Source organism: Mobula birostris, chromosome 29 (assembly GCF_030028105.1).
Source record: "Mobula birostris isolate sMobBir1 chromosome 29, sMobBir1.hap1, whole genome shotgun sequence".
NCBI classification, from domain to species: domain Eukaryota; kingdom Metazoa; phylum Chordata; class Chondrichthyes; order Myliobatiformes; family Myliobatidae; genus Mobula; species Mobula birostris.
In genome coordinates this window covers 22043954-22070327 of record NC_092398.1, presented here as the reverse complement: position 1 = coordinate 22070327, position 26374 = coordinate 22043954, and the positions used below count along the sequence as shown (strand labels likewise).

The window sequence follows — 26374 nt, the reverse complement described above, 5'->3', positions numbered from 1 at the left end:
CCTTAAACCTGTGCCCTCTAGACTCCCCTACCCTGGGGAAAGACTGTGACCATTCACCCTCGTGGTTTTATAAACCTCTATAAGGTCACCCCTCAGCCTCCTTCACTCCAGGGAAAACAGTCCCAGCCTGTCCTTATAACTCAATCCCTCCAGTCCCGGGAACAACCAGGGGAATCTTTCCTGTGTCCTCCCCAGCATAATGACATCCTTCCTATAGCTGGGTGACCAGAACTGCACACAATACTCCGAGTGCGGCCTCACCGACGTCTTGTACAGGTGTACGGGACGTCCCAACTCCTGTACCCAGTGTCCCGTCCCATGAAGGTCAAAGTAACAAATGCCTTCTTCACCACCCTGTCTACCTGTGTAGGCACGTTCGGGGAACCATGTCCCTGTACTCCTGGGTCTCTCTGTTCTACAACACTCCCCAGGATTCTGCCGTTCACTGTGTGAGTCCTGGTTTAATTTTGTCGCTTCAGATGAACTTAATGACTCATTAAGAGTGCAACAGGCCCAACTCGTCTGTGTTGCCCAGTCCCACCTGCATGTGTTAGGCCCACAGCACCAGCACCACCCCACCCCCCAGACTTCTCCTACACAGGTTCCTCTTGAGCCCATCAGACCTACCGGGGCACAGGCAGCCGACAGCAGCCCGCAGGAGTCTGTCCTGGGCTGATGGAATATTGATCGTCCCCGTGGCTTCCGTTTTCGCCACACAACCTCCTACATCTTCTGGGCGAAGATCCTTCCTCTCCCAGCAATGAGCTCTTCAGAACTTCTGTTGGAGTTTCTGTAGCTCTGCGTGGAATCAGAATCAGAATTAGGTTTAATATATAAAATGTAGATAAATTGAGTAAGTAATGCAAAAAAAGTAGTGAGGTAGTGTCCGTAGGTTCAGTGTCCATTCAGAAATCCGATGGCAACGAGGAAGAAGCTGTTCCTGAATCGTTGAGTGTGTGCCTTCAGGCTCCTGTACTTTCTGATTGAAACATATAAGATTATTAAGGGATTGGACATGCTGGAGGCAGGAAACATGTTCCCGCTGATGGGTGAGTCCAGAACCAGAGGCCACAGTTTAAGAATAAGGGCTAGGCCATTTAGAACGGAGTTGAGGAAAAACTTTTTCACCCAGAGAGTGGTGGAGTATGGAATGCTCTGCCCCAGAAGGCTGTGGAGGCCAAGTCTCTGGATGCTTTCAAGAAAGAGATGGATAGAGCTCTTAAAGATAGCGGAATCAAAGGTTATGGGGATAAGGCAGGAACTGGATACTGATTGTGGATGATCAGCCATGATCGCAGTGAAGGGCGGTGCTGGCTCGAAGGACCGAATGGCCTGCTCCTGCACCTATTGTCTATTGTCTATTTCTCCCTGATGGTAGCAATGAGAAGAGGGCATGTCCTGGGTGATGGGGGTCCCTAATGATGGATGCTGCCTTTTTGAGGCGTCACCTTTCGAAGGTGGTCCCTCGATGCTGGGAAGGCCATTATCTCCCCATCGGCTGGGTTTACAACTTTCTGCAGCTTATTTCAATCCTGTGCAGTAGCCCCTCACCCCCACCCCACCACACCATACCAGACGGCGATGCACTCAGTCAGAATGCTGTCTGCAGAAAGTTGCGAAAGTTGTTTTTGGTGACAAACCAAATCCCCTCAAGCTCGGAATGAAATATAGCCACTGTCTTGCCTTCATTGTAACTGCATCAATATGCTGGGCACTGTCCAAGGCTGAGTTTCCTATCTATGTACTTGTCTAAGATCCTTCTTCTGAAACATTGCTAATGTCATCTCCTCAACCACTATTTCCGGCAGCTCATTCCAAATACGCACCATCCGTTGTGTAAAGCAGCTGGTCCTGACATCCCTTTTAAATCTCCTGCCTCTGATCTTAAAGTGAATACCTCTTGCTCTTAGCACCTCCTCCCAGAGATCAAGACTGTGTGCTTTCACCCTGTCTAACTTGTATGTGCCTCTGTCACTTCGCTCCCCAATCTCTTACCTCCGAGGGAACGGAAACCTCGTCTACGTAACTCTCCCTGTAACCCAGTAACCCCCCCTCCCCCCCGCAGTCCAGGCAGCACCCCGTAAATTTGTTCTGCACTTCAACAGCACCATCGCCAACGTTATGTGCCATGTCGTTCAACACGGGCGATTGTGGTCTACCCTCTCAGTTGTATATAGGTTTCGAAATAATCAAGCTGCTCCGTTTATTCTAGCCGGCTGGTGGCATAGTGCATCAGCACCAGACTTCGAAGCGAAGGGTCCTGAGTTCGAATCCAGCTGGCTCCCTTGCACGCTTTCCATCCGTGCTGGGTTGCGCGTCGAGCTAGCAACTCGGCCTCGTAAAAATAAGAAAGCCTGCTAGAAATACGCCGTCATGACGGCGTCCCGATGACCCCACTCGGAGTTAAGGGCTTTCTTCTTCCGTTTATTCTGGAGTGTCAATCCCCTTACAGCCCTAATCGTAATCAAAGATCCGCGAGTACTGGTTTGCTTTGTGTTCCTCGAGCCAAGCATATAAGAACTGGCGATGTAGCCCATTGCACTTGTACACCAAGCACCTGGACTGAGATACTAGTACTGTGGAATGTTTCAAAACACTTCTGAAAACCTACTTTTTAATTTGGCCTTCTTATAGATTACTTAATATCTGTTGATTATATATTATATAATATATTCCATTATGTTTTATCCTATATAATGTTTGTCCTTTCCTATGATTTTTCATTTTGTCTCGAATTCTCATGGTTATATTGATTTATCTTTACTGTCTATGTAAAGTACATTGAGCCTGAAAGGTGTTATATAAATCGTTCGTTCGTGATGTGCCGTGTCGTGTGACGTGGGCAATCACGGTCTTTCCGTGACCATGATTGTTCTTGGCTAATTTTACTACAGAAGTGGTTTGCCATTGCCATCTTCTGGGCAGTGTCTTTACAAGACGGGTGACCCTCAGCCATTATCAATACTCTTCAGAGATTGTCTGCCTGGCGTCTAGTGGTCGCGTAGGCAGGACTTGTGATGTGTGCAACCATCCACCATCTGCTCCGGTAGCTTCATGTGATCTGGGCGGGGGGCGGGGAGTGGTTTAAGCAGGTGTTACACCTTGCCCAAGGGTGACCTGCAGGCTAGCGGAGGGAAGGAGCGCCTACACCTCCTTTGGTGGAGACCTATCCCCACCTTGCCACCCAGCGTAACGGTAACCAAAACCATATGCAGTGCACTGAGTGCAGTCTCACCAACGTCTTGTACAAATGCAACATAATGTGTGAACCTTAAACACAACAACCGTACCCAGGAAGACCAGTGCACCAAACGCTGTCTTCACCACCCTGTCCAACCTTCCCTCTGGGTTTTACAGCTGTGCAGACCAACCATGTCCCTGAGCAGCAAACTTTTACACGGTCTGAAAACCGCGTGGCACTTTAGAAGGTTTATTGTAATATGGAATGAAAACTGAAAAATCACAGTCTTTTGATTTTATTTGTTAATTGAAGCCCGTGATGAAACGCAGTACAACAGAGAAAATCTTTCACGTTCCATAAACTTTTCACATCTGACTTTATTACAAATCCATTGTCTATAAACACCCAAACACGAAGAAATCTGCAGACGCTGGAAATTCAAGCAGCACACACAAAATGCTGGTGGAACGCAGCAGGCCAGGCAGCATCTATAAGAAGAAGTACAGTCGATGTTTCGGGTTGAGACTGACTGTGCTTCTTCCTATGGATGTTGTCTGGCCTGCTGCATCCCACCAGCATTTTGTGTGTGTTGTCTATAAACACCATCCAGATTAAGTTTGCATCCAGATGAAAGATATGTTTTAATCTTCATTGGATCATCCAAATGTCCCACTTCTAGTCTGTTCCTGGATTTAGGTTTGATTGAGTTTATAAGATTAATTCCACTTTTATAGTCAGCACTAGAAGCTTGAAATGTTTCAACAATGGCAACAAGAATTGACAGTTCTTCAAATTCTTTGTATCTAAGCGCATAGTTCAACATTAAATTGAATTGACTTTATTTCTTACTTCCTTCACATACGTGAGGAGTAAAAATCTTTATGTTACGTCTCCATCTGAATGTGTAATTTATAGTAGTTTGTAATAAATATTATGTACAACAGGACAGTCAATATAACATAGAAATGCAGTTGTGTCAGTGTGAGTTAATCAGTCTGATGGCCTGGTGGAAAAAGCTGTCCCGGAGCCTGTTGGTCCTGGCTTTTATGCTGTGGTACCGTTTCCCGGTTGGTAGCAGATGGAACAGGTTGTTTAATGGAGTTTAATGCTGATAAATGTGAGGTGCTACATTTTGGTTGGACTAATCAAAATAGGACATGCATTGTAAATGGTAGGGCATTGAAGAATGCAGTAGAACAGAGGGATCTAGGAATAATGGTGCATAGTTCCCTGAAGGTGGAATCTCATGTGGATAGGGTGGTGAAGAAAGCTTTTGGTATGCTGGCCTTTATAAATCAGAGCATTGAGTATAGGAGTTGGGATGTAATGTTAAAATTGTACAAGGCATTGGTGAGGCCAAATTTGGAGTATTGTGTACAGTTCTGGTCACCAAATTATAGGAAAGATGTCAACAAAATTGAGAGAGTACAGAGAAGATTTACTAGAATGTTGCCTGGGTTTCATCTCCTAAGTTACAGAGAAAGGTTGAACAAGTTGGGTCTTTATTCTTTGGAGTGTAGAAGGTTGAGGGGGACTTGATAGAGGAATTTAAAATTATGAGGGGGATACATAGAGTTGACGTGGATAGGCTTTTTCCATTGAGAGTGGGGGAGATTCAAACAAGAGGACATGAGTGGAGAGTTAAAGGGAAAAAGTTTAGGGGTAACATGAGGGGGAACTTCTTTACTCAGAGAGCGGTAGCTGTGTGGAACGAGCTTCCAGCAGAAGTGGTTGAGGCAGGTTCGATGTTGTCGTTTAAAGTTAAATTGGACAGCTAAATGGACAGGAAAGGAATGGAGGGTTATGGGCTGAGTGCTGGTAAGTGGGACTAGGTGAGAGTAAGCGTTCGACAGGGACTAGAAGGGCCGAGATGGCCTGTTTCCGTGCTGTAATTGTTATATGGTTGTGGTTGAGGTGATTCGGGTCCCCAATGATCCTTTGGGCCTTTTTTTACGCACCTATCTTTGTAAATGTCCTGAATAGTGGGAAGTTCTTCACTCAGAGGATGGTGAGGATGTGGAAAAATCAGAAGTAGTAGATATGAGTTCAGCTGCAATATTAAAGAGAAGTAGAAAAATAGAGGGCAATGGGTAACCCTAGGTAATTACTAAAGTAAGGACATGTTCGGCACAGCTTTGTGGGCCAAAGGGCCTGTATTGTGCTGAGGGTTTTCTGTGTTTCTAAGTTCACATCTACAGATGTGCTGGGCCGTCCACACCACTCTCTGCAGAGTCCTGCGATTGAGGGAGGTACAGTTCCCACACCAGGCGGTGATGCAGCCAGTCAGGATGCTCTCAATCGTACCCCTATAGAAAGTTCTTAGGATTTGGGGGCCCACACCAAACTTCTTCAACCATCAGGGGTGAAAGAGGAGCTGTTGTGTCTTTTTCATCACACAGCCAGTGTGTACAGACCATGTGAGATCCTCGGTGATGTTTATGCTGAGGAACTTAAAGCTGTTCACCCTCTCAACCCCTGATCCATAGATGATTGATGTCAATAGGGCGAGCTGTCTCCGTTCACCCCGGAGTTCAATTGAACCAGTTTAAAATTTCTCAGAAACGACAGATTTGAAATCAGGGTATTGCTGTGGGGAGCCTGATGCACAGTCACCCCATGACCCTTGACCGGTCAGGGTCCAGTGCCAGTGAAGGACCCTTCACCATCCTGCACCTGCTCTGCCATCGAGATGAATCGCCATCTTCTGCCAGCTCCAGCGTTATGGTCCCGGTTGGATCTCTCGGTGTCGGGAACCTCCCCCTTGACCTTGTTGGCGTGGGCAACTCTACCGCGAGACGGTGTCAGGCACAGGATCTCCGGGGCTCATGGGCCTCCCCCCCTCCCCATGACAAAGTGACGATCCTCAGGGAGGAGCCTGGTCGTGGAAAAGTACAGCACGGAAACAGGCCCTTCGGCCCATCTAGTCTATGCCGAGCCATTTAAACTTCCTACTTCCATCTGGCCCACAGCCCTCCACACCCCTACCATCCATGTACCTGTCCCAACTTCTCTTCAATGTTGAAATCGAGCTCCCATGCACCACTTCTGCTGGCAGCTCGTTCCACCCTCTGAGTGAAGAAGTTTCCCCTCATGTTCCCCTTGAACTTTTCACCTTTCACCCCTAACCCATCACCTCTGGTTGTAGTCCCACCCAACCTCAGTGGAAAAGCCTGCTTGCATTTACCCTATCTATACCCCTCATAATTTTGTATCTTCTGCGTGGATTGTCACCTTGTCGTGGTGGAGAGGCTTGTGTGGTCCTGAGATACGAGAGCGATGTCGTCTGGAGCTATGCTCCTGGTAGGGTCACCCATGGCGGTAAGGTCGAGGATGATGTCCCTGACAAAGAACAATCCAACCAAGACCTCAATGGTGGAACAGGCGGACGAAGTTACTTCGAACTCAACGGCTGTGAAGGTGGATGAAGGCTGCAACAAATCCATCAGCTCCAGTCGTCGTGGTTTCCATGCCATTGGAATCAGTTGGTTGATTTGTGAAGTATCGTGTGTTTCTTGGAGTGCGACATCAAGTACACGTTAAACAAATACACGCACAGGCGTCTTCGCTCTGTGGGCCGCTTCTTCAGAACGAAGACCATCATCCTCGACCTCGAGGGATAGCCACGACGACGACGAATTTTGTATACTCCAATCTCCTACGCCCCAGGGAATAAAATCCTAACCTATTCAACCTTTCCTTATAACTCAGATCCTCAAGTCCTGGCACAAACTTGCTCTGCATTCTTTCAATCCTATTAACATCTTCCTCATAGGTAAGGGACCAGAACTGCACACGATACTCCAAATTAGGCCTCACCAATGTCTGACACAACTTCAACACAGCATCCCAACTCCTGTACAGTACTTGGAATCTGTGAAAGCCAAGATGCCAAAAGCTTTATTATGACCCAATCTACCTGAAAAGCCACTTTCAGCGAATTTTGGCCCCGTTTACCCAGGGTATAAATATCAAATACCGGAGGTCATACATTTCAGGCGAGAGGGGGAGAAGTTGAAGGGAGATGTGTGAGGCCTTTTATTACACAGAGAGAGCTGGGGAGGGTGGGCCGGAATGTGCTGCCAGGGGTGGTGGTGGTGCCAGATTTTTATTAATTAATTTATTTACTTATTGTGATACAGCGCAGAACAGGCCCTTTCATCCCTTCGAGCCGCGCCGCCTAGCAATCCCGATTTAACCCTAGTGTGATCACTGGACAATTTACAATGACCGATTAACCTGCCAACCGGTACGTCTTCGGACAGCCGGAGGAAACCCACGCGCTGACGGGGGGAGAACGTACAAGCTCGTCACGGGCAGCGATGGGAATTGAACCTGCGTCACCTGCAGTGTAAAGCGTTGAGCCAGCCACTGCACTACCATGACGGCTCAGGGTGCGGCAGAGGTGCCGAAGAAGCCGCTGGACAGACACCGTGGGGTACAGGTCACGTGCAAACAGAAGGGACTTTGTTTAATTCGGCATTGTGGTCAGCACAGACAGAATGGGCCGAATGGCCTGTTTGTGTGCTGTAGTGTTCTGTGATACATAACCCAGAGCAGTCATTTACATTATGCAAATTATTTTTTTAATGATATAAATAACACTTAAATGCATTTTGTACGTGGCAATCCTTCAGTGAAGCAGTCTTCTTCTCAAAACACCAGTCTGGAATGAGAACTTGCAATTTCCCTCTAAGTAAACTAGGGTGGAGAACGTCTCCCTCGAATAGGAGCCACTTTGTTGAAGGCTTTTGCAAGGAAGGAGCCAGAGGCTCGGTATCCTCCTTGATGTGGGGAGTTTTCAGTGAAAGCAATGCGTCAGTGCGGGGTGGGGAGGAGGGAGAAAGGAGACGTAGGAAGAGAGAGGAAGAAAAGAGAGAGAGAGAGAACGAGGTGGAGACAGCTAGGGAGAATTGGTGTGTTTGTGTCTCCGAGAGAGAGCAAGAAAGGAGATAAATAGACAGAGGAGAGAGGGGGACAGGAGAGAAAAAGAGAGGGGTCAGAGAAAGGGAGGTAGAAGAGGGAGAGACAGAGAGAGAGAGAGAGAGAGAGAGAGAGTCACACACAGAGAAGGAGAGAGAGACACACACACAGAGGAGAAGTAGAGAGAGAGACACACACAGAGGAGAAGTAGAGAGACAGTGAGTGAAAGTTCTAGAGGGAGAGGCAGAGAGGGTGAAGGAGAGGGGGAGGGAGGCAGAATCTAGAATGGCCCACTGGTGGAACAAGAGGGAGCGATGGAGAGAGAGGGAGAGGGGGGAATTTGGGCGAGGAAGATTCAAGAGAGAGGGAGTGAGGGAGAAAGAGAGAGGGAGAGCGGAGAGGGTTAGGGAATGCAGGGAAGGAGATCTGGCGGTGAGAGAGGGTGCCAGGCTGGGTGGGCAGTGGAGAGGGGGGAGAGGAGTTCAAGATCAACTGTTTGCTGGCAATAGAAACACGCTACGGGGGCAGATAGGCGAGACGGGCCCAGCAACGAGGGGCTGAAGGATCGGACAGTCACTGTGTTCTTCCACCCGACCTGATTGGGGGTGGGGTGGGGGTTGGGGGGAAGCTGAAAACAGGCACAGGAAAAGGGTTGTCACCGGGAAACTGAGCCGGCCGGAGAGGGGTGGGTGTTCTCTAAGCCAGAGAGGGTTACCCTGTAATCCCCCGCTTGATCTGGCTGTCGGGTTTCAATATCTTTCTGCCCTGGCAGACTTTTTGCTGGAACGTGCCTTGAGTGCCTCCCAGTGGCAAAGGCCAGTGGACCGGGGCCGACAGGCAAACCGCTTGGCCTGGGTGCCTGCCCAGTCTCTGGAGAAGAGCCCATCCGTCCAGAGGCACTGGTTATCCGCAGTCGGGCCGCAGGGGAGGGAATGGCAGTTGATGATCTGTGCAAAGAGATGGAAAATTCCAGTTATGGCCGGAGTCATCCCGTGTGATGGGGTGATGTGGAAGGAGCTTCACTCTGTGTCTGACCCCGGGAGTGTGTGATGGGACGGTGTGGAGGGAGTTTCACTCTGTGTCTGACCCCGGGAGTGTGTGATGGGATGGTGTGGAGGGAGCTTCACTCTGTGTCTGACCCCAGGAGTGTGTGATGGGACGGTGTGGAGGGAGCTTCACTCTGTGTCTGACCCCGGGAGTGTGTGATGGGACAGTGTGGAGGGAGCTTCACTGTGTGTCTGACCCTGGGAGTGTGTGATGGAACGGTGTGGAGGGAGCTTCACTGTGTGTCTGACCCCGGGAGTGTGTGATGGGACGGTGTGGAGGGATATTCACTCTGTGTCTGACCCCGGGAGTGTGTGATGGGACGGTGTGGAAGGAGCTTCACTCTGTGTCTGACCCCGGGAGTGTGTGATGGGACAGTGTGGAGGGAGCTTCACTCTGTGTCTGACCCCGGGAGTGTGTGATGGGACGGTGTGGAGGGAGTTTCACTGTGTGTCTGACCCCGGGAGAGTGTGATGGGATGGTGTGGAGGGAGATTCACTCTGTGTCTGACCCCGGGAGTGTGTGATGGGACGGTGTGGAGTGAGTTTCACTCTGTGTCTGACCCCGGGAGTGTGTGATGGGATGGTGTGGAGGGAGCTTCACTCTGTGTCTGACCCCGGGAGTGTGTGATGGACAGTGTGGAGGGAGCTTCACTCTGTGTCTGACCCCGGGAGTGTGTGATGGGACGGTGTGGAGGGAGTTTCACTCTGTGTCTGACCCCGGGAGTGTGTGATGGGACGGTGTGGAGGGAGCTTCACTGTGTGTCTGACCCCGGGAGTGTGTGATGGGACGGTGTGGAGGGAGCTTCACTGTGTGTCTGACCCCGGGAGTGTGTGATGGGACGGTGTGGAGGGAGCTTCACTCTGTGTCTGACCCCGGGAGTGTGTGATGGACAGTGTGGAGGGAGATTCACTCTGTGTCTGACCCCGGGAGTGTGTGATGGGACGGTGTGGAGGGAGTTTCACTCTCTGTCTGACCCCGGGAGTGTGTGATGGGACGGTGTGGAGGGAGTTTCACTCTGTGTCTGACCCCGGGAGTGTGTGATGGGACGGTGTGGAGGGAGTTTCACTCTGTGTCTGACCCCGGGAGTGTGTGATGGGACGGTGTGGAGGGAGCTTCACTCTGTGTCTGACCCGGGGAGTGTGTGATGGGACGGTGTGGAGGGAGCTTCACTCTGTGTCTGACCCGGGGAGTGTGTGATGGGACGGTGTGGAGGGAGTTTCACTCTGTGTCTGACCCGGGGAGTGTGTGATGGGACGGTACAGAGGGAGTTTCACTCAGTGTCTGAGCCCGGGAGTGTGTGATGGGACGGTGCGGAGGGAGTTTCACTCTGTGTCTGACCCCGGGAGTGTGTGATGGGACAGTGTGGAGGGAGATTCACTCTGTGTCTGACCCCGGGAGTGTGTGATGGGACGGTGTGGAGGGAGTTTCACTCTCTGTCTGACCCCGGGAGTGTGTGATGGGACGGTGTGGAGGGAGTTTCACTCTGTGTCTGACCCGGGGAGTGTGTGATGGGACGGTACAGAGGGAGTTTCACTCAGTGTCTGAGCCCGGGAGTGTGTGATGGGACGGTACAGAGGGAGTTTCACCCTGTGTCTGACCCCGGGAGTGTGTGATGGGACAGTGTGGAGGGAGCTTCACTCTGTGTCTGACCCCGGGAGTGTGTGATGGGACGGTGTGGAGGGAGCTTCACTCTGTGTCTGACCCGGGGAGTGTGTGATGGGACGGTGTGGAGGGAGCTTCACTCTGTGTCTGACCCCGGGAGTGTGTGATGGGACGGTGTGGAGGGAGTTTCACTCTGTGTCTGACCCGGGGAGTGTGTGATGGGACGGTGTGGAGGGAGATTCACTCTGTGTCTGACCCGGGGAGTGTGTGATGGGACGGTGTGGAGGGAGATTCACTCTGTGTCTGACCCGGGGAGTGTGTGATGGGACGGTGTGGAGGGAGCTTCACTCTGTGTCTGACCCCGGGAGTGTGTGATGGGACGGTGTGGAGGGAGTTTCACTCTGTGTCTGACCCCGGGAGTGTGTGATGGGACGGTGTGGAGGGAGATTCACTCTGTGTCTGACCCCGGGAGTGTGTGATGGGACGGTGTGGAGGGAGTTTCACTCAGTGTCTGACCCGGGGAGTGTGTGATGGGACAGTGTGGAGGGAGCTTCACTCTGTGTCTGAGCCCGATGGTGACTGATACAAACCGTGCATTCACAGCTGGCCTCATACGTCCCATTCAGTCCTATTCGCTGTGCTGCCGTGACTTCTGCCCACGGCTTGTTGAACCCACAGAGGGTGACGTAGAACCTCCCATCTCTGTCAATGTTGCCTGTTGGGAAGAGGAGGGCAGAGTCCAGCAGGAGGCAAGCAGAGTGGGATGGTGTTATTGCATGCGCCTGAGGGTAGATTCCACACAGCTCCCCTCGCCAGTTCCCCCTCCTACCAAACACCCCCCTCTGCCCACTGGCAATCTCCCCCTGTAAACTCTCCATCGCTGCAGAGTTGACCTCCTGCCTGCAAGCTCCCCATAAAGGGGTGTGCATTCAGAGTACTTATCTTCCCAGCGGAAGGAGATATCGAAACAGATTTCCATCTCCCCAACCTAGCCACAGGATAAGATGCTCGAAAGCCAGCAGAGGACACAGAAACTAGAGGACACGTGAGAGGGGAGGTGATGTGGAACGGAGAGACTCAGGGGTACAGGTATATGGCACCCTGAAGGAGGTGGTGAAGAAGGCATTTGGCACGCTGGCTTTCATCGGTCAGGGCACTGAGTGCAGGAGCTGGGACAGTACGATGCATTTGGAGTACTGTGCTCAGTTCTGGTCGTCCTGCTGTAGGAAAGATGCCATTGAGCTGGAAAGAGTGCAGAGGAGATTTACCGAGACTCGAGGGACTGAGTTATGGAGCGAATTCGGGCAGGTTGCGACTTTAATCTTTGGAGCACAGGAGACTGAGGGGGTGACCTTATAGAGGTGTACAAAATCACGACAGCACAGATAGGATGAGTACATACAGTCTTTTTCCCCAGGGTTGGGGAATCAAGAACCAGAGGGCACAGGTTTAAGGTGAGAGGGAAGAGATTTAAAGGGGACCTGAAGGGTCATTTTATCACCTAGAGGGTGGTCTGTATACGGAATAAGCTGCCAGAGGAAATGGTTGAGGCAAGCGCATGAACAGAATTTAAAAGACCCTTGGACAGGTATGCGGATCAGAAAGGGTTAGAGGGATATGGAGGGTGGATTAAGCCCAGGTCTTTGAGACCTGAGGCACCAGATCTCCTCACAGCCTTTCCTTCAGTGGTGGAGGGGGGTGGGGTGGTGGCCCCGTCCTCGACACCCCTCCCGTAATACAGTCCTCCGTGCACCCTCCCCATTGTCCCTCCGACGGCACTGTGCTCCCCTGGAGAACAGCCCGAGGTCTGAGCTCCCGCCAGCAAAGCAACGCTTCCTGCTCATTGCCCTCCAATGGCACTGTGACCCGGAGGCCTCCCTCCCGCTCTTGACCGCACACTGCCCAGTGACGGATCGGCGGACAGGCAGAAGCATAGGCCTCATTACGTTTTGTAACTCCAAGACATAAAACTAATTTGGAGAAAAAGGCGGGAGCCCAAGAGATGCAAGTCTACCTTTGCGCTTAAGCAAAGCACGCACGTATCGCACATACGTCATGACACCACCGCAATTCGCGTATTCTTACGTAGAATTATTTAAACAAACAAGGTGGCTTGATCTACAATGCATTTACATTACGCGACTGAAACTTTAAATACACAACAGGCCTGATGCCTCACGGTTTGTACCTGACAGAAGGTAATCCTCGTTGAAGTTCTCTGGCTGAATGACCAGTCCACAGAGGTAGTCTGTGTAGGGAGTGTAGACATATTGAACTGGATCCATCTTCTCGAGCCCCTTGAACACCTACAGCAGAGGAGAGAACCCCCAAAATCCCGTTAGAGGCAGTGCGGCCTACTTCAGCCTGGACGCAGCCTGGGGGAGATCACTGGGAGAGGGTTCGTGGAGAAACGAAGGGAGAGGGGTGTACGGGAGGGAGTTGGGTCATGGAGATGGGGAGGGAGAGGGGTGTAGGTGAGGAAGGGAGTCACAGAGAAGAGGAGGTGTGTAGGGGAGGGAGACAGTTAGACAGGGAGGGAATGGGGTCATGGAGATGGGAGGCATAGGGGAGGGATTGGGGTCATGGACTCAGGGAGGGGCTCAGGGGAGGGATTGGGGTCATGGAGTCAGGGAGGGGCTTAGGGGAGGGATTGGGGTCACGGAGTCAGTGAGGGGCATAGGGGAGGCAGAGGGTTACAGAGATGGGGAGGGAGTGGGGTCACAGAGACAGGGAGGGGCATAGTGGAGAGAGAGGGTTACAGAAACAAGGAGGGAGTGGGGTCATGGAGACGGAGGGGCATAGCGGAGGGAGAGGGTTACAGAGATGGGGAGGGAGTGGGGTCACGGAGACAGGGACGGGCATAGCGGAGGGAGAGGGTTACAGAAACAAGGAGGGAGTGGGGTCATGGAGACAGGAAGGGGCATAGCGGAGGGAGAGGGTTACAGAAACAAGGAGGGAGTGGGGTCACGGAGACAGGGAGGGGCATAGCGGAGGGAGAGGGTTACAGAAACAAGGAGGGAGTGGGGTCACGGAGACAGGGAGGGGCATAGCGGAGGGAGAGGGTTACAGAAACAAGGAGGGAGTGGGGTCACGGAGACAGGGAGGGGCATAGCGGAGGGAGAGGGTTACAGAGATGGGGAGGGAGTGGGGTCACGGAGACAGGGAGGGGCATAGCGGAGGGAGAGGGTTGCAGAAACAAGGAGGGAGTGGGGTCACGGAGACAGGGAGGGGCATAGCGGAGGGAGAGGGTTACAGAAACAAGGAGGGAGTGGGGTCATGGAGACGGAGGGGCATAGCGGAGGGAGAGGGTTACAGAAACAAGGAGGGAGTGGGGTCACGGAGACAGGGAGGGGCATAGCGGAGGGAGAGGGTTACAGAGATGGGGAGGGAGTGGGGTCACGGAGACAGGGAGGGGCATAGCGGAGGGAGAGGGTTGCAGAAACAAGGAGGGAGTGGGGTCACGGAGACAGGGAGGGGCATAGCGGAGGGAGAGGGTTACAGAAACAAGGAGGGAGTGGGGTCATGGAGACAGGGAGGGGCATAGCGGAGGGAGAGGGTTACAGAGATGGGGAGGGAGTGGGGTCACGGAGACAGGGACGGGCATAGCGGAGGGAGAGGGTTACAGAAACAAGGAGGGAGTGGGGTCATGGAGACAGGGAGGGGCATAGCGGAGGGAGAGGGTTACAGAAACAAGGAGGGAGTGGGGTCACGGAGACAGGGAGGGGCATAGCGGAGGGAGAGGGTTACAGAAACAAGGTGGGAGTGGGGTCACGGAGACAGGGAGGGGCATAGCGGAGGGAGAGGGTTACAGAAACAAGGAGGGAGTGGGGTCACGGAGACAGGGAGGGGCATAGCGGAGGGAGAGGGTTGCAGAAACAAGGAGGGAGTGGGGTCACGGAGACAGGGAGGGGCAGAGGAGAGAGAGAAGGTTACAGAGACAGGGAGGGAGGGGATCACTGAGTCTGGGAGGGGTGTAGCTCTGAAAGGGTTTGCAGAGACGGGGTGGCTTAGAGATGGAATGGCTCCAGAGACATCTCAAGGGTCACGGGGGGGCATTACACAAGGGGAGGGCCAATTGGTCCCTCCTTCCTCAGGCACAGAAAGAGTCCACAGTGAGGCGCACCTCCTGCTGCTGGAGGTCGTATCGGATCCACCAAGCGTTGTCCTCGTTGATCACCTCCAAGGAGACCACCTTCCCCTTGACAACTGTAACGAGACGGGCCGAGGGTTAGTCGTTTGGTGCACGGGATGCCTCAGGAGTCTCTGTCTCCCTCCCTCCCTCTCACCTCTGTCTCTGTCTATCCCTCCCTTCTGTCTGTTTGTATGTGTCTGTCTCTCTCTCTCCATCTGTGTGTGTGTGTGTGTGTGTGTCTCTCTGTCTCCCTCTCACTGTCTCCCTCTTACTCTCTCACTCTGTCTCTGTATGTGTGTCTCTGTCTCTGTTTTTGTCTATTCCTCCCTTCTGTCTGTTTGTATGTGTCTGTCTGTCTGTCTCTCCCTCCCCTTGTGTGTGTGTGTGTGTGTGTGTCTGTCTCTCTCTCTGTCTCCCTCTGACTCTCTACTGTCTTTCTCTCTGTCTGTCTGTCTGTCTCTCTCTCTCTCTCTGGATGTTTCTAGCATTATCAGCCTTCTTCCCTCCATCAGGAGCAGATGACGCTGTGTTTACCCTCTCCCCATTGAGGGCAGAGACAGCTGGTCCATCCCTAGTCACGTCTAACTTAAACAGCTTGTGGTTTGACTTCTCCTCCCCGCCGCAGAACCAGGGCTGCAATCAACTTTTCTTCAGGACCTGCCCTTCTCTCAGAGGCCTGACCTCATCATCCGAGGGAGGAGGGAGATTAAACCACTCCCCGGCATCTGCAGACTGTATCCCTGGGTAGTCTGACACTGTCCTGATCGGGAGTGAGGCAGGGGGAATATAAATCCTATGGATCCCCCCCGCTTCCCATTCACTCCCACCATCCACACTCCCAAAGGGACCCCAAATGTTCACATTCACTCCCACCAACCACACTCCCAATGGGACCCCACCCCTCCCCCCTCACTCCCACCGTCCACACTCCCAATGGGACCCCACACCTTCCCATTCACTCCCACCATCCACACTCCCAAAGGGACCCCAAATGTTCACATTCACTCCCACCAACCACACTCCCAATGGGACCCCACCCCTCCCCCCTCACTCCCACCGTCCACACTCCCAATGGGACCCCACACCTTCCCATTCACTCCCACCATCCACACTCCCAAAGGGACCCCAAATCTTCACATTCACTCCCACCGTTCCCACTCCCAATGGAACCCACCCCTTCCCATCCACAATCTCAGTCTCTATCACTCACCCACGTCAGAGACGCAGAGGTGTTGCTGGGGGTGAGCGGGTCCGCAGCTGCAAGCTTCGACCAGCGACCTGTCCCACAGGCTGCCCAGGACAGCGGCCAGTACCACGAGGAGTCCCCGCCCCATCTTGTCCACTCTGTCGCAGGAAAGAACTTCGGAGGCCGCGGCTGGGATGGGTTCCAGTGGGAGACCTGGGAGGGACGAACAGAGAGAGTAGGTATGAGAAAGTCTGGGGCACGGAGAGAAAGAGAGAGACTGAGTGAGACAGACAGACACCGACTTGGAACCAAACACGTACACCAGCCACGCTTTCCTCTGTAGACTGTGTATCCACTCACCCAACCCAGCCTTGCTCACTCTACCATCATCTCTCCTGTTCCTACTGCCTCTCTAGTTCTATTGCACTTTCTCGATTCCTCCATGCCCAAACTCTAGCCCTGAATTTCTCAGTCCCCTAACTCCAATCCCTCTCTCCCCATACTCGAGTGCTCTATGTTTTTTCCTCCTTTCCCTTCTTACTCCCTCTTCTTTCTCCCACTTTCCATTTCTCTCTGTCCCCACATCTCTGCTCCCCTTTTTGCTCCTTCCCTCCCTCCTTATATCTCCTCTCTCACTCCTTCTACACCTATTCTCTTCCCCCCCACCTCTCTTTCTCTCTCTCTCTCTCTCTCTCTCTCTCTCTCTCTCGCTCTCTCTCTCTCTCTCTCTCTCTCTCTCTCTCGCTCTCTGACTGCCTCGGGCTAAGCTGGACACCTGTGGTGGTTCACTTTCACCTCTGACCTTTCCACCCTGCCCTCAGCTCAGTGGGGGAGGGAGAGAGAGCAAGACGGAGAGTGAAAGAGGTTGTATTGGGAAGAGAAGGAATACAGGCAGTGGGAACGAGAGTCACCCCACAAAATCCCACTACCCCGTTGTCTCCCCACAGCCCTGTGTCAGTCCCCAAACTAATCCCACTGTCCCACTCTCTCCCCACAGTCCTGTGTCAGTCCCCAAACTAATCCCACTGTCCCACTCTCTCCCCACAGTCCTGTGTCAGTCCCCAAACTAATCCCACTGTCCCACTCTCTCCCCACAGTCCTGTGTCAGTCCCCAAACTAATCCCACTGTCCCACTCTCTCCCCACAGTCCTGTGTCAGTCCCCAAACTAATCCCACTGTCCCACTCTCTCCCCACAGCCCTGTCAGTCCCCAAACTAATCCCACTGTCCCACTCTCTCCCCACAGTCCTGTGTCAGTCCCCAAACTAATCCCACTGTCCCACTCTCTCCCCACAGCCCTGTCAGTCCCCAAACTAATCCCACTGTCCCACTCTCTCCCCACAGTCCTGTGTCAGTCCCCAAACTAATCCCACTGTCCCACTCTCTCCCCACAGTCCTGTGTCAGTCCCCAAACTAATCCCACTGTCCCACTCTCTCCCCACAGCCCTGTCAGTCCCCAAACTAATCCACTGTCCCACTCTCTCCCCACTATCCTGTGTCAGTCCCCAAACTAATCCCACTGTCCTACTCTCTCCCCACAGCCCTGTGTCAGTCCCCAAACTAATCCCACTGTCCCACTCTCTCCCCACAGTCCTGTGTCAGTCCTCAAACTAATCCCACTGTCCCACTCTCTCCCCACAGCCCTGTCAGTCCCCAAACTAATCCCACTGTCCCACTCTCTCCCCACAGTCCTGTGTCAGTCCCCAAACTAATCCCACTGTCCCACTCTCTCCCCACAGCCCTGTGTCAGTACCCAAACTAATCCCACTGTCCCACTCTCTCCCCACAGTCCTGTGTCAGTCCCCAAACTAATCCCACTGTCCCACTCTCTCCCCACAGTCCCGTGTCAGTCCCCAAACTAATCCCACTGCCCCACTCTCTCCCCACAGTCCTGTGTCAGTCCCCAAACTAATCTCACTGTCCCACTCTCTCCCCACAGCCCTGTCAGTCCCCAAACTAATCCCACTGTCCCACTCTCTCCCCACAGTCCTGTGTCAGTCCCCAAACTAATCCCACTGTCCCACTCTCTCCCCACAGCCCTGTGTCAGTCCCCAAACTAATCCCACTGTCCCACTCTCTCCCCACAGCCCTGTCAGTCCCCAAACTAATCCCACTGTCCCACTCTCTCCCCACAGTCCTGTGTCAGTCCCCAAACTAATCCCACTGTCCCACTCTCTCCCCACAGTCCTGTGTCAGTCCCCAAACTAATCCCACTGTCCCACTCTCTCCCCACAGCCCTGTCAGTCCCCAAACTAATCCCACTGTCCCACTCTCTCCCCACAGTCCTGTGTCAGTCCCCAAACTAATCCCACTGTCCCACTCTCTCCCCACAGCCCTGTGTCAGTACCCAAACTAATCCCACTGTCCCACTCTCTCCCCACAGTCCTGTGTCAGTCCCCAAAATAATCCCACTGTCCCACTCTCTCCCCACAGTCCCGTGTCAGTCCCCAAACTAATCCCACTGTCCCACTCTCTCCCCACAGTCCCGTGTCAGTCCCCAAACTAATCCCACTGCCCCACTCTCTCCCCACAGTCCTGTGTCAGTCCCCAAACTAATCTCACTGTCCCACTCTCTCCCCACAGCCCTGTCAGTCCCCAAACTAATCCCACTGTCCCACTCTCTCCCCACAGTCCTGTGTCAGTCCCCAAACTAATCCCACTGTCCCACTCTCTCCCCACAGCCCTGTGTCAGTCCCCAAACTAATCCCACTGTCCCACTCTCTCCCCACAGCCCTGTCAGTCCCCAAACTAGTCCCACTTTCCCACTCTCTCCCCACAGTCCTGTGTCAGTCCCCAAACTAATCCCACTGTCCCACTCTCTCCCCACAGCCCTGTCAGTCCCCAAACTAATCCCACTGTCCCACTCTCTCCCCACAGTCCTGTGTTAATCCCCAAACTAATCCCACTGTCCCACTCTCTCCCCACAGCCCTGTCAGTCCCCAAACTAATCCCACTGTCCCACTCTCTCCCCACAGTCCTGTGTCAGTCCCCAAACTAATCCCACTGTCCCACTCTCTCCCCACAGTCCTGTGTCAGTCCCCAAACTAATCCCACTGTCCCACTCTCTCCCCACAGCCCTGTCAGTCCCCAAACTAATCCCACTGTCCCACTCTCTCCCCACAGTCCTGTGTCAGTCCCCAAACTAATCCCACTGTCCCACTCTCTCCCCACAGCCCTGTCAGTCCCCAAACTAATCCCACTGTCCCACTCTCTCCCCACAGTCCTGTGTCAGTCCCCAAACTAATCCCACTGTCCCACTCTCTCCCCACAGTCCTGTGTCAGTCCCCAAACTAATCCCACTGTCCCACTCTCTCCCCACAGCCCTGTCAGTCCCCAAACTAATCCACTGTCCCACTCTCTCCCCACTATCCTGTGTCAGTCCCCAAACTAATCCCACTGTCCTACTCTCTCCCCACAGCCCTGTGTCAGTCCCCAAACTAATCCCACTGTCCCACTCTCTCCCCACAGTCCTGTGTCAGTCCTCAAACTAATCCCACTGTCCCACTCTCTCCCCACAGCCCTGTCAGTCCCCAAACTAATCCCACTGTCCCACTCTCTCCCCACAGTCCTGTGTCAGTCCCCAAACTAATCCCACTGTCCCACTCTCTCCCCACAGCCCTGTGTCAGTCCCCAAACTAATCCCACTGTCCCACTCTCTCCCCACAGTCCTGTGTCAGTCCCCAAACTAATCCCACTGTCCCACTCTCTCCCCACAGTCCCGTGTCAGTCCCCAAACTAATCCCACTGTCCCACTCTCTCCCCACAGTCCTGTGTCAGTCCCCAAACTAATCCCACTGTCCCACTCTCTCCCCACAGCCCTGTCAGTCCCCAAACTAATCCCACTGTCCCACTCTCTCCCCACAGTCCTGTGTCAGTCCCCAAACTAATCCCACTGTCCCACTCTCTCCCCACAGCCCTGTGTCAGTCCCCAAACTAATCCCACTGTCCCACTCTCTCCCCACAGCCCTGTCAGTCCCCAAACTAATCCCACTGTCCCACTCTCTCCCCACAGTCCTGTGTCAGTCCCCAAACTAATCCCACTGTCCCACTCTCTCCCCACAGCCCTGTGTCAGTCCCCAAACTAATCCCACTGTCCCACTCTCTCCCCACAGCCCTGTGTCAGTCCCCAAACTAATCCCACTGTCCCACTCCACAGTCCTGTGTCAGTCCCCAAACTAATCCCACTGTCCCACTCTCTCCCCACAGCCCTGTCAGTCCCCAAACTAATCCCACTGTCCCACTCTCTCCCCACAGTCCTGTGTCAGTCCCCAAACTAATCCCACTGTCCCACTCTCTCCCCACAGCCCTGTCAGTCCCCAAACTAATCCCACTGTCCCACTCTCTCCCCACAATCCTGTGTCAGTCCCCAAACTAATCCCACTGTCCCGCTCTCTCCCCTCAGTCCTGTGTCAGTCCCCAAACTAATCCCACTGTCCCACTCTCTCCCCACAGCCCTGTCAGTCCCCAAACTAATCCCACTGTCCCACTCTCTCCCCACAATCCTGTGTCAGTCCCCAAACTAATCCCACTGTCCCACTCTCTCCCCACAGCCCTGTGTCAGTCCCCAAACTAATCCCACTGTCCCACTCTCTCCCCACAGCCCTGTGTCTGTCCCCAAACTAATCCCACTGTCCCACTCTCTCCCCACAGTCCCGTGTCAGTCCCCAAACTAATCCCACTGTCCCACTCTCTCCCCACAGTCCCGTGTCAGTCCCCAAACTAATCCCACTGTCCCACTCTCTCCCCACAGTCCTGTGTCAGTCCCCAAACTAATCCCACTGTCCCACTCTCTCCACCTGATCCAAAAGCAGAGATTCCACCTCCCAACTCAGCTGGCTGTTAGGCCTGCTTTTCTACAAGGGAGGCAGACACACACAATCAATACAAACACACACACACACACACAGACACAGACACACACTCACTCACTCACTCACATGCACACAGACAGACAGACTCTGTCAGTCAGTCAGTGCCAACACCACAGAAAGACAGTCCTTACACCCTTACCAAAGCTGGAGCCTGCGATTCTTGCTGCCGAAACACTGGGCCCTTATAAACCCAGCATCAACCGTGACCCCACCCCCCTCCCCACGTCTGGCAGCTTCCTGCTTGTGAGTGGGGAGGTTGTTTTGATCGGTCTGTGGTTAGCCTGAGGAAACCATTGCTCCTCCTCTTCTTTCTTTTGGGGCCGTCAAAGTGAAGCCAGTTTGCCGGCCGAGCGCTCCATCCTCCGCGGGACAGGGCACTGGGCAGCGAGGGTGGGGAGATGCTACAAGGTGGGGATGGTGGGGGGTGCGGATTAGCCGGGCGGCAGCCAGGAGGAGGTGGGAGATTGACAGACCAGCATCTGCCTTCCATCCACTTGGCAGAGTTTCAGCAAGCATTCCTGCCTTGGGGCAGATGTGAAACAACGCCGACGTAACCCCTTCCTCTCCGTTCGCCCGAACAGCACTTGCCCACACCGCTCAGGGGGTGCATTATCAAAAGTCAATTCGCAGAATTGCAAGTTATAAAATAGGGAGGCTTAGTCACGCCGGGACCTCTATGCACATTCCACCACACACACACCGTGGCCTCTATCCACATCTGCACACACTCACCAAGATCTGTATCTGTGACGAGTATTGATAACGGCTGGGAGGGAGGGGTTCACCCATCTTGTAAAGACACTGCCCAGAAGAAGGCGATGGCAAACCACTCCTGTAGGAAAATTTGCCCAGAACAATCCTGGCCGTGGGAAGACCGTGATCGCCCACGTCCTACAGCACGGCACAAAACGAGTGTCGATTTGGGGTTCATGTAAGGGTGAGGATCAGGGTTGGATGAATGCTGCCTCACCGTAGAAAGCATCGCGGCTCAGCTCAGCAGCCGCTCGGCCCGTGGCCGCGAGAGAGGGCGGAGAGCCGCAGGCACAGCTCGGCACATCACCGAGACCAGCCTCGCCTCCGGGGACTCTGTGAACAGTTCCTCAGCACAGTCAAAGACCCCACCCACCCCAGACATTCTCCCTTCTCCCCCCTCCCAACAGGCAGAGCCTGAAATCCCGTCCCACCAGGCTCAGGGGCAGCTTCTACCCCTCCGGTACAGTATCAGCTACACCCCTACGATAAGATGGCCTCCTGACCTTGCAGTCCTCCTCGTTATCATGTTGCAACTTAATTCTCGACCTGCACTGCGCTCTCTCCGTGACTATAACACTTTATTCTGCGGGAACCGGCCCTTCGGCCCACAATGTTGTGCCAAACCAATTAGACCAGTAGTCAAATGGCCAACTGCACTAATCCCTTCTGCCAACACCATTGGTCAAGGCCCCGGCAGCCTGTTTACCTGCCCCTCTCAATAACCTGGGGTATACCCCATCGGACCCTGGGGACCCGGCCAAATTGGTGCTCTTTAAGAGACCGACACTTCACCTTGAGGTGCCCTAGGACATTGATGTGCTCAGTACTGATCTTCCTGTCCTCCACATCCTTCTCCTTGGCAAATACTGATGTAAAATACTCATTAAGGACCTCAACCACATTCTTCAAACGGCAAAGTAAATTTATTGTCAAAGTGCAGATAGGTCACCGTGTTCAACTCTGAAGTTCGACTTCTTGCGGGCATACTCAATAAACCCAATAACCATAATAGAATCAATAAAAGACCGCACCATCAGGGTGCAAAAGATAACAAATTATGCAAATACAAAAAAGACAAAAAATAATGGTGAATAATAAGCAATAAATATTGAACATGACATGAAGAGTCCTTGGCAGTGAGTCCATTGGTTGTGGGAACAGTTCGGTGAACTTTATTTAGAGATACGGTGTGGAGTAGGCCCTTCTGACCCTTTGACTCTCGTCGCCCCGGCAACCCCCGACAATCTCGGTTAACCCTAACCCAATCACGGGACACTTTACAATGCCCAATTAACCTACCCCGGTCCATCTTTGGACTGTTGGAGGAAACCGGAGCACCCGGAGGAAACCCACGCATTCCACGGGGAGGACGTACAGAGGCCCCTTACAGAACGGCGCTGGAATTGAACTCCGAACCCCGGAACGCCCCGATCTGTCATTGTGTCACGCCAGCCGCTGTGCTACTGTGGCGCCCATGGTTACTACTATTACATCGACTCAGGGCTCGGGGGCCGGCGTCGGGCACGATGACGGACTCTCCACGTCTCCATCTCCCTCATCAGTGTGTTCAGTTCATCTACATTAGCCGCACCGCTGTCTTCTAGGAGCGTGTTGACCATAGTCTTGGGAGGGCGCCCAGGGTTCATCCTCCCGTGCTTGGGCTCCCACATGATGACTAGGCTGGCAGGTAGCTCGGGGTGGCGTAGACAGTGCCCCGCTAGTTGCAGTCTTCTCGCCTCGATTTAAGTGGTGAGCATCGGTAGGTTGTTATAGAGCTCAACGTTCGTCACGTGCTGTTGCCAACTCACGTCAGGAGCCATCCGGAGCATTTGTGTATAGCAATCATCTAGAGACTTCCGCATCGTCTTGCTGAGTGTCTACGTCTCGCATCCGTACATGAGAATGGACTCTATGACTGCCATGAAAATCCTCTTTTTAAGCCCTCTGGTCAGGTTCGACTTCCAGATTTCCTTCATGTCGTTCATAGCCCTCCACACCAGCACCCATGGTTGGGTGAAGTTATCTCCTCTGGTTCAAGAGCCTGATGGTTGAGGGTTAGTAACTGTTCCTGAACCTGGTGGTGTGAGTCCTGAGGCTCCTGTACCTCCTTCCTGATGGCCTGTGTAGTGGGGGTATCTAACGATGGATGCTACTTTCCTGTGTAGATCTGCTCAATGGTGGGGATGACTTGATCCATGATGGACTGGACCATATCCACTACCTTTTCCATACCAGGCTGTGATGCAGTCAGTCAACGCACTCTCCACCACACATTTTGAGAAGCTTCTCGGAGTTTTAGATGACATGCAAATCTTTGCAAACCTCTAAGGAAGTAGAGACGCATCCAGGCCACCCCCACCCCCGCCCCTTACTTTTGCAAATTCTGATTTCCCTTTTCACCACCTCGGCGATCTTCTGTACGGAATAACTTGGCGCGCAAATGAAAACTTTTCACTATTCCTCAGTTCACCTGGGAAGTGTCAACCCAGCACGGTAGCGTAACCCGGGTTCGATTCTCATCATTGGCTGTGAGGAGCTTGTACCTTCTGCCTGTGACCTCTCACAGTCCAGAGATGGACGGGTTACTAGGTCACGTGGGTGTAATTGGGCAACGCAGGCTCGTTACCGTGCTGAATCTCTGAATAAACTAAGTAAAGACACACAAGCAACATACATAAAAATGCTGGTGAACGCAGCAGGAAAGGGAGCATCTCTAGGAAGAGGTACAGTTGACGTTTCGGGCCAAGACCCTTTGTCTGTCCTGACGAAGGGTCTCGGCCCGAAACTTCGACTGTACCTCTTCCTAGAGATGCTGCTTGGCCTGCTGCGTTCACCAGCATTTTTATGTGTTTTGCTTGAAATTCCAGCATCTGCAGATTTCCTCATGTTTGCTTTTTTAAAGTCACCCAATCTATATTTGACACTGACCTCCAGCATTCGAAGTTCTTTTCGGAGATTGGGGAGGGGGAGAAAATGCTGGATAATGATAGACAACAAAACCATGAACACCACCTCAATTTTTTTTTTGCTCTCTTTTTGCACTGCTAATTTAATTTAATTTTATAAAATTATATTTCTTATTGTAGTTTATAGTTGTTATAACGGGTATTGCGCCTTAATGCTGTTGTCAGAGGAACTCAGCAGGTCAGGCCGCGTCGATGGAAATGAATAAACAGTCGTCGCTCCGGGCCGAGACCCTTCCTCGGGACCGGAAAGGAAAGGGGGAAGATGCCAGAATTAAAAAAAGATGGTGGAGCGGGAAGGGATGGGGGCTCGCTGGAAGGCGATGGGTGAAGCCCAGCGGGTGGGAAAGGTCAAGGGCTGGAGAGGAGGGAATCTGATAGGAGAGGAGAGTGGAAAGGGAAGCAGGAGGGGACCCAGGGGGAGGTGATAGGCGGGTGGGAAGAGGCAAGAGTGGGGAATAGAAGAGGATGGGAGGGGGGATGGGAATTTTTATTTTAACCAGAAGGAGAAATTGATGTGGAAATGTGAGGTGCTGCTCCTTCAGGCTTTCACGACATACGTCAGTGATAAAAACCTGATTCTGGTTCAGCGTTGAGCTTGTCGTGTGCACAGGTACGATGCAAATCTTACTTGCAGCTGTGTCACAGGTGCAGGGCATTCACAGGAAGGTGGCCAACTGAACTATGTTGTAACGTTCTGTGACCCGTTCAATGACACGTGATTCTCAGCAGAAGGGAACGCAGTTGGACCAGAAGTACAAAAGGGCCCATTCACCAGCAAGAGAAACTCTGCAGATGCTGGAAATCCAAGCAACGCACACACACACACACACGCACACACACACACACACACACACACACACACACGCACACACACACACACACACGCACACACACACACACACACACACACACACACGCACACACACACACACACGCACACACACACACACACACACACACGCACACGCACACACACACACACACGCACACGCACACGCACACGCACACACACACGCACGCACGCACACACGCACACACACACACACGCACACACGCACACACACACGCACACACACACACGCACACACACACACACACACACACACACAATGCTGGAGGGACTGAGATGCTGCCTGGCCTGTCGAGTTCCTCCAGCATTTTTTGTATGTTGTGCAAATGGTCAGTCATGGTGCAGAGTTGCCGTACTGAGGCAGTGACGAGGGTTACGGTGATTGGCTCAAGAACCGAACGGACACTTTCAACGTTCTGTAGAAGTTTGTTAGTGTGTTTGGTGACAAGCCGAACACACTCAGAAAGTAAAGGCACTAACGCACCTCCTTTGTAATTGTGTCAATGGGTTGGGCCTAGGGGCAATAGAGGGCATGAGGCAGAAGAGAGGGGGCAATTATTGGCAAGCAGTGAGCTCATGGTGTGGGGTAAAGAGGTGTAAATGAAAAGATGTCTGCAAACTGGTTCTCCAATGTAAACTCCCTCCTCACCGCCCCTCCCACGGCATGGCACCCCCTCCTCACCGCCCCTCCCACAGAGCGGCGTTCCCTCCTCACTGCCCCTTCCACAGAGCAGCACTCCCTTCTCACCAGCCCCTCTCACAGGGCAGCGCCCCCTCAGCACCCATCTCACAGCACGCTGCCCCCTCCTCACTGCCCCTCCCCCAGTGTGGCACTCCCTGTCAGCGCCCCTCCCACAGCATGGCAAT

The 26374-nt window shown here is 53.1% G+C and overlaps 2 protein-coding genes across 2 annotated transcripts in view; one reads left to right on the top strand and one right to left on the bottom strand.

The window, feature by feature from the left end:
- LOC140189923 (uncharacterized) overlaps positions 1 to 26374 on the top strand; it is a 94720-nt gene that overhangs the window by 12001 nt on the left and 56345 nt on the right.
- LOC140190015 (metalloproteinase inhibitor 4-like) lies at positions 7742 to 21341 on the bottom strand. The gene is made up of 6 exons (XM_072246407.1): positions 21078 to 21341; positions 16093 to 16281; positions 14874 to 14956; positions 12939 to 13056; positions 11341 to 11465; positions 7742 to 9048 (listed from the first exon to the last, which is right to left on the bottom strand). The coding sequence occupies exons 2-6, from the start codon at positions 16214 to 16216 to the stop codon at positions 8851 to 8853; spliced, it is 648 nt and encodes a 215-aa protein (XP_072102508.1). The 5' UTR covers positions 16217 to 16281; positions 21078 to 21341; the 3' UTR covers positions 7742 to 8850.

What these genes read in the sequence shown, in the direction of transcription:
- LOC140190015 (XM_072246407.1), bottom strand. Translation starts at nt 16,216, where the DNA reads ATGGGGCGGGGACTCCTCGTGGTACTGGCCGCTGTCCTGGGCAGCCTG. An exon ending in CCTCTGCGTCTCTGACGTGG is followed by an intron (nt 14,957 to 16,092) that starts GTGAGTGATAGA and finishes GTCTCGTTACAG; the next exon opens with TTGTCAAGGGGAAGGTGGTC. An exon ending in ACGACCTCCAGCAGCAGGAG is followed by an intron (nt 13,057 to 14,873) that starts GTGCGCCTCACT and finishes CCTCTGCTGTAG; the next exon opens with GTGTTCAAGGGGCTCGAGAA.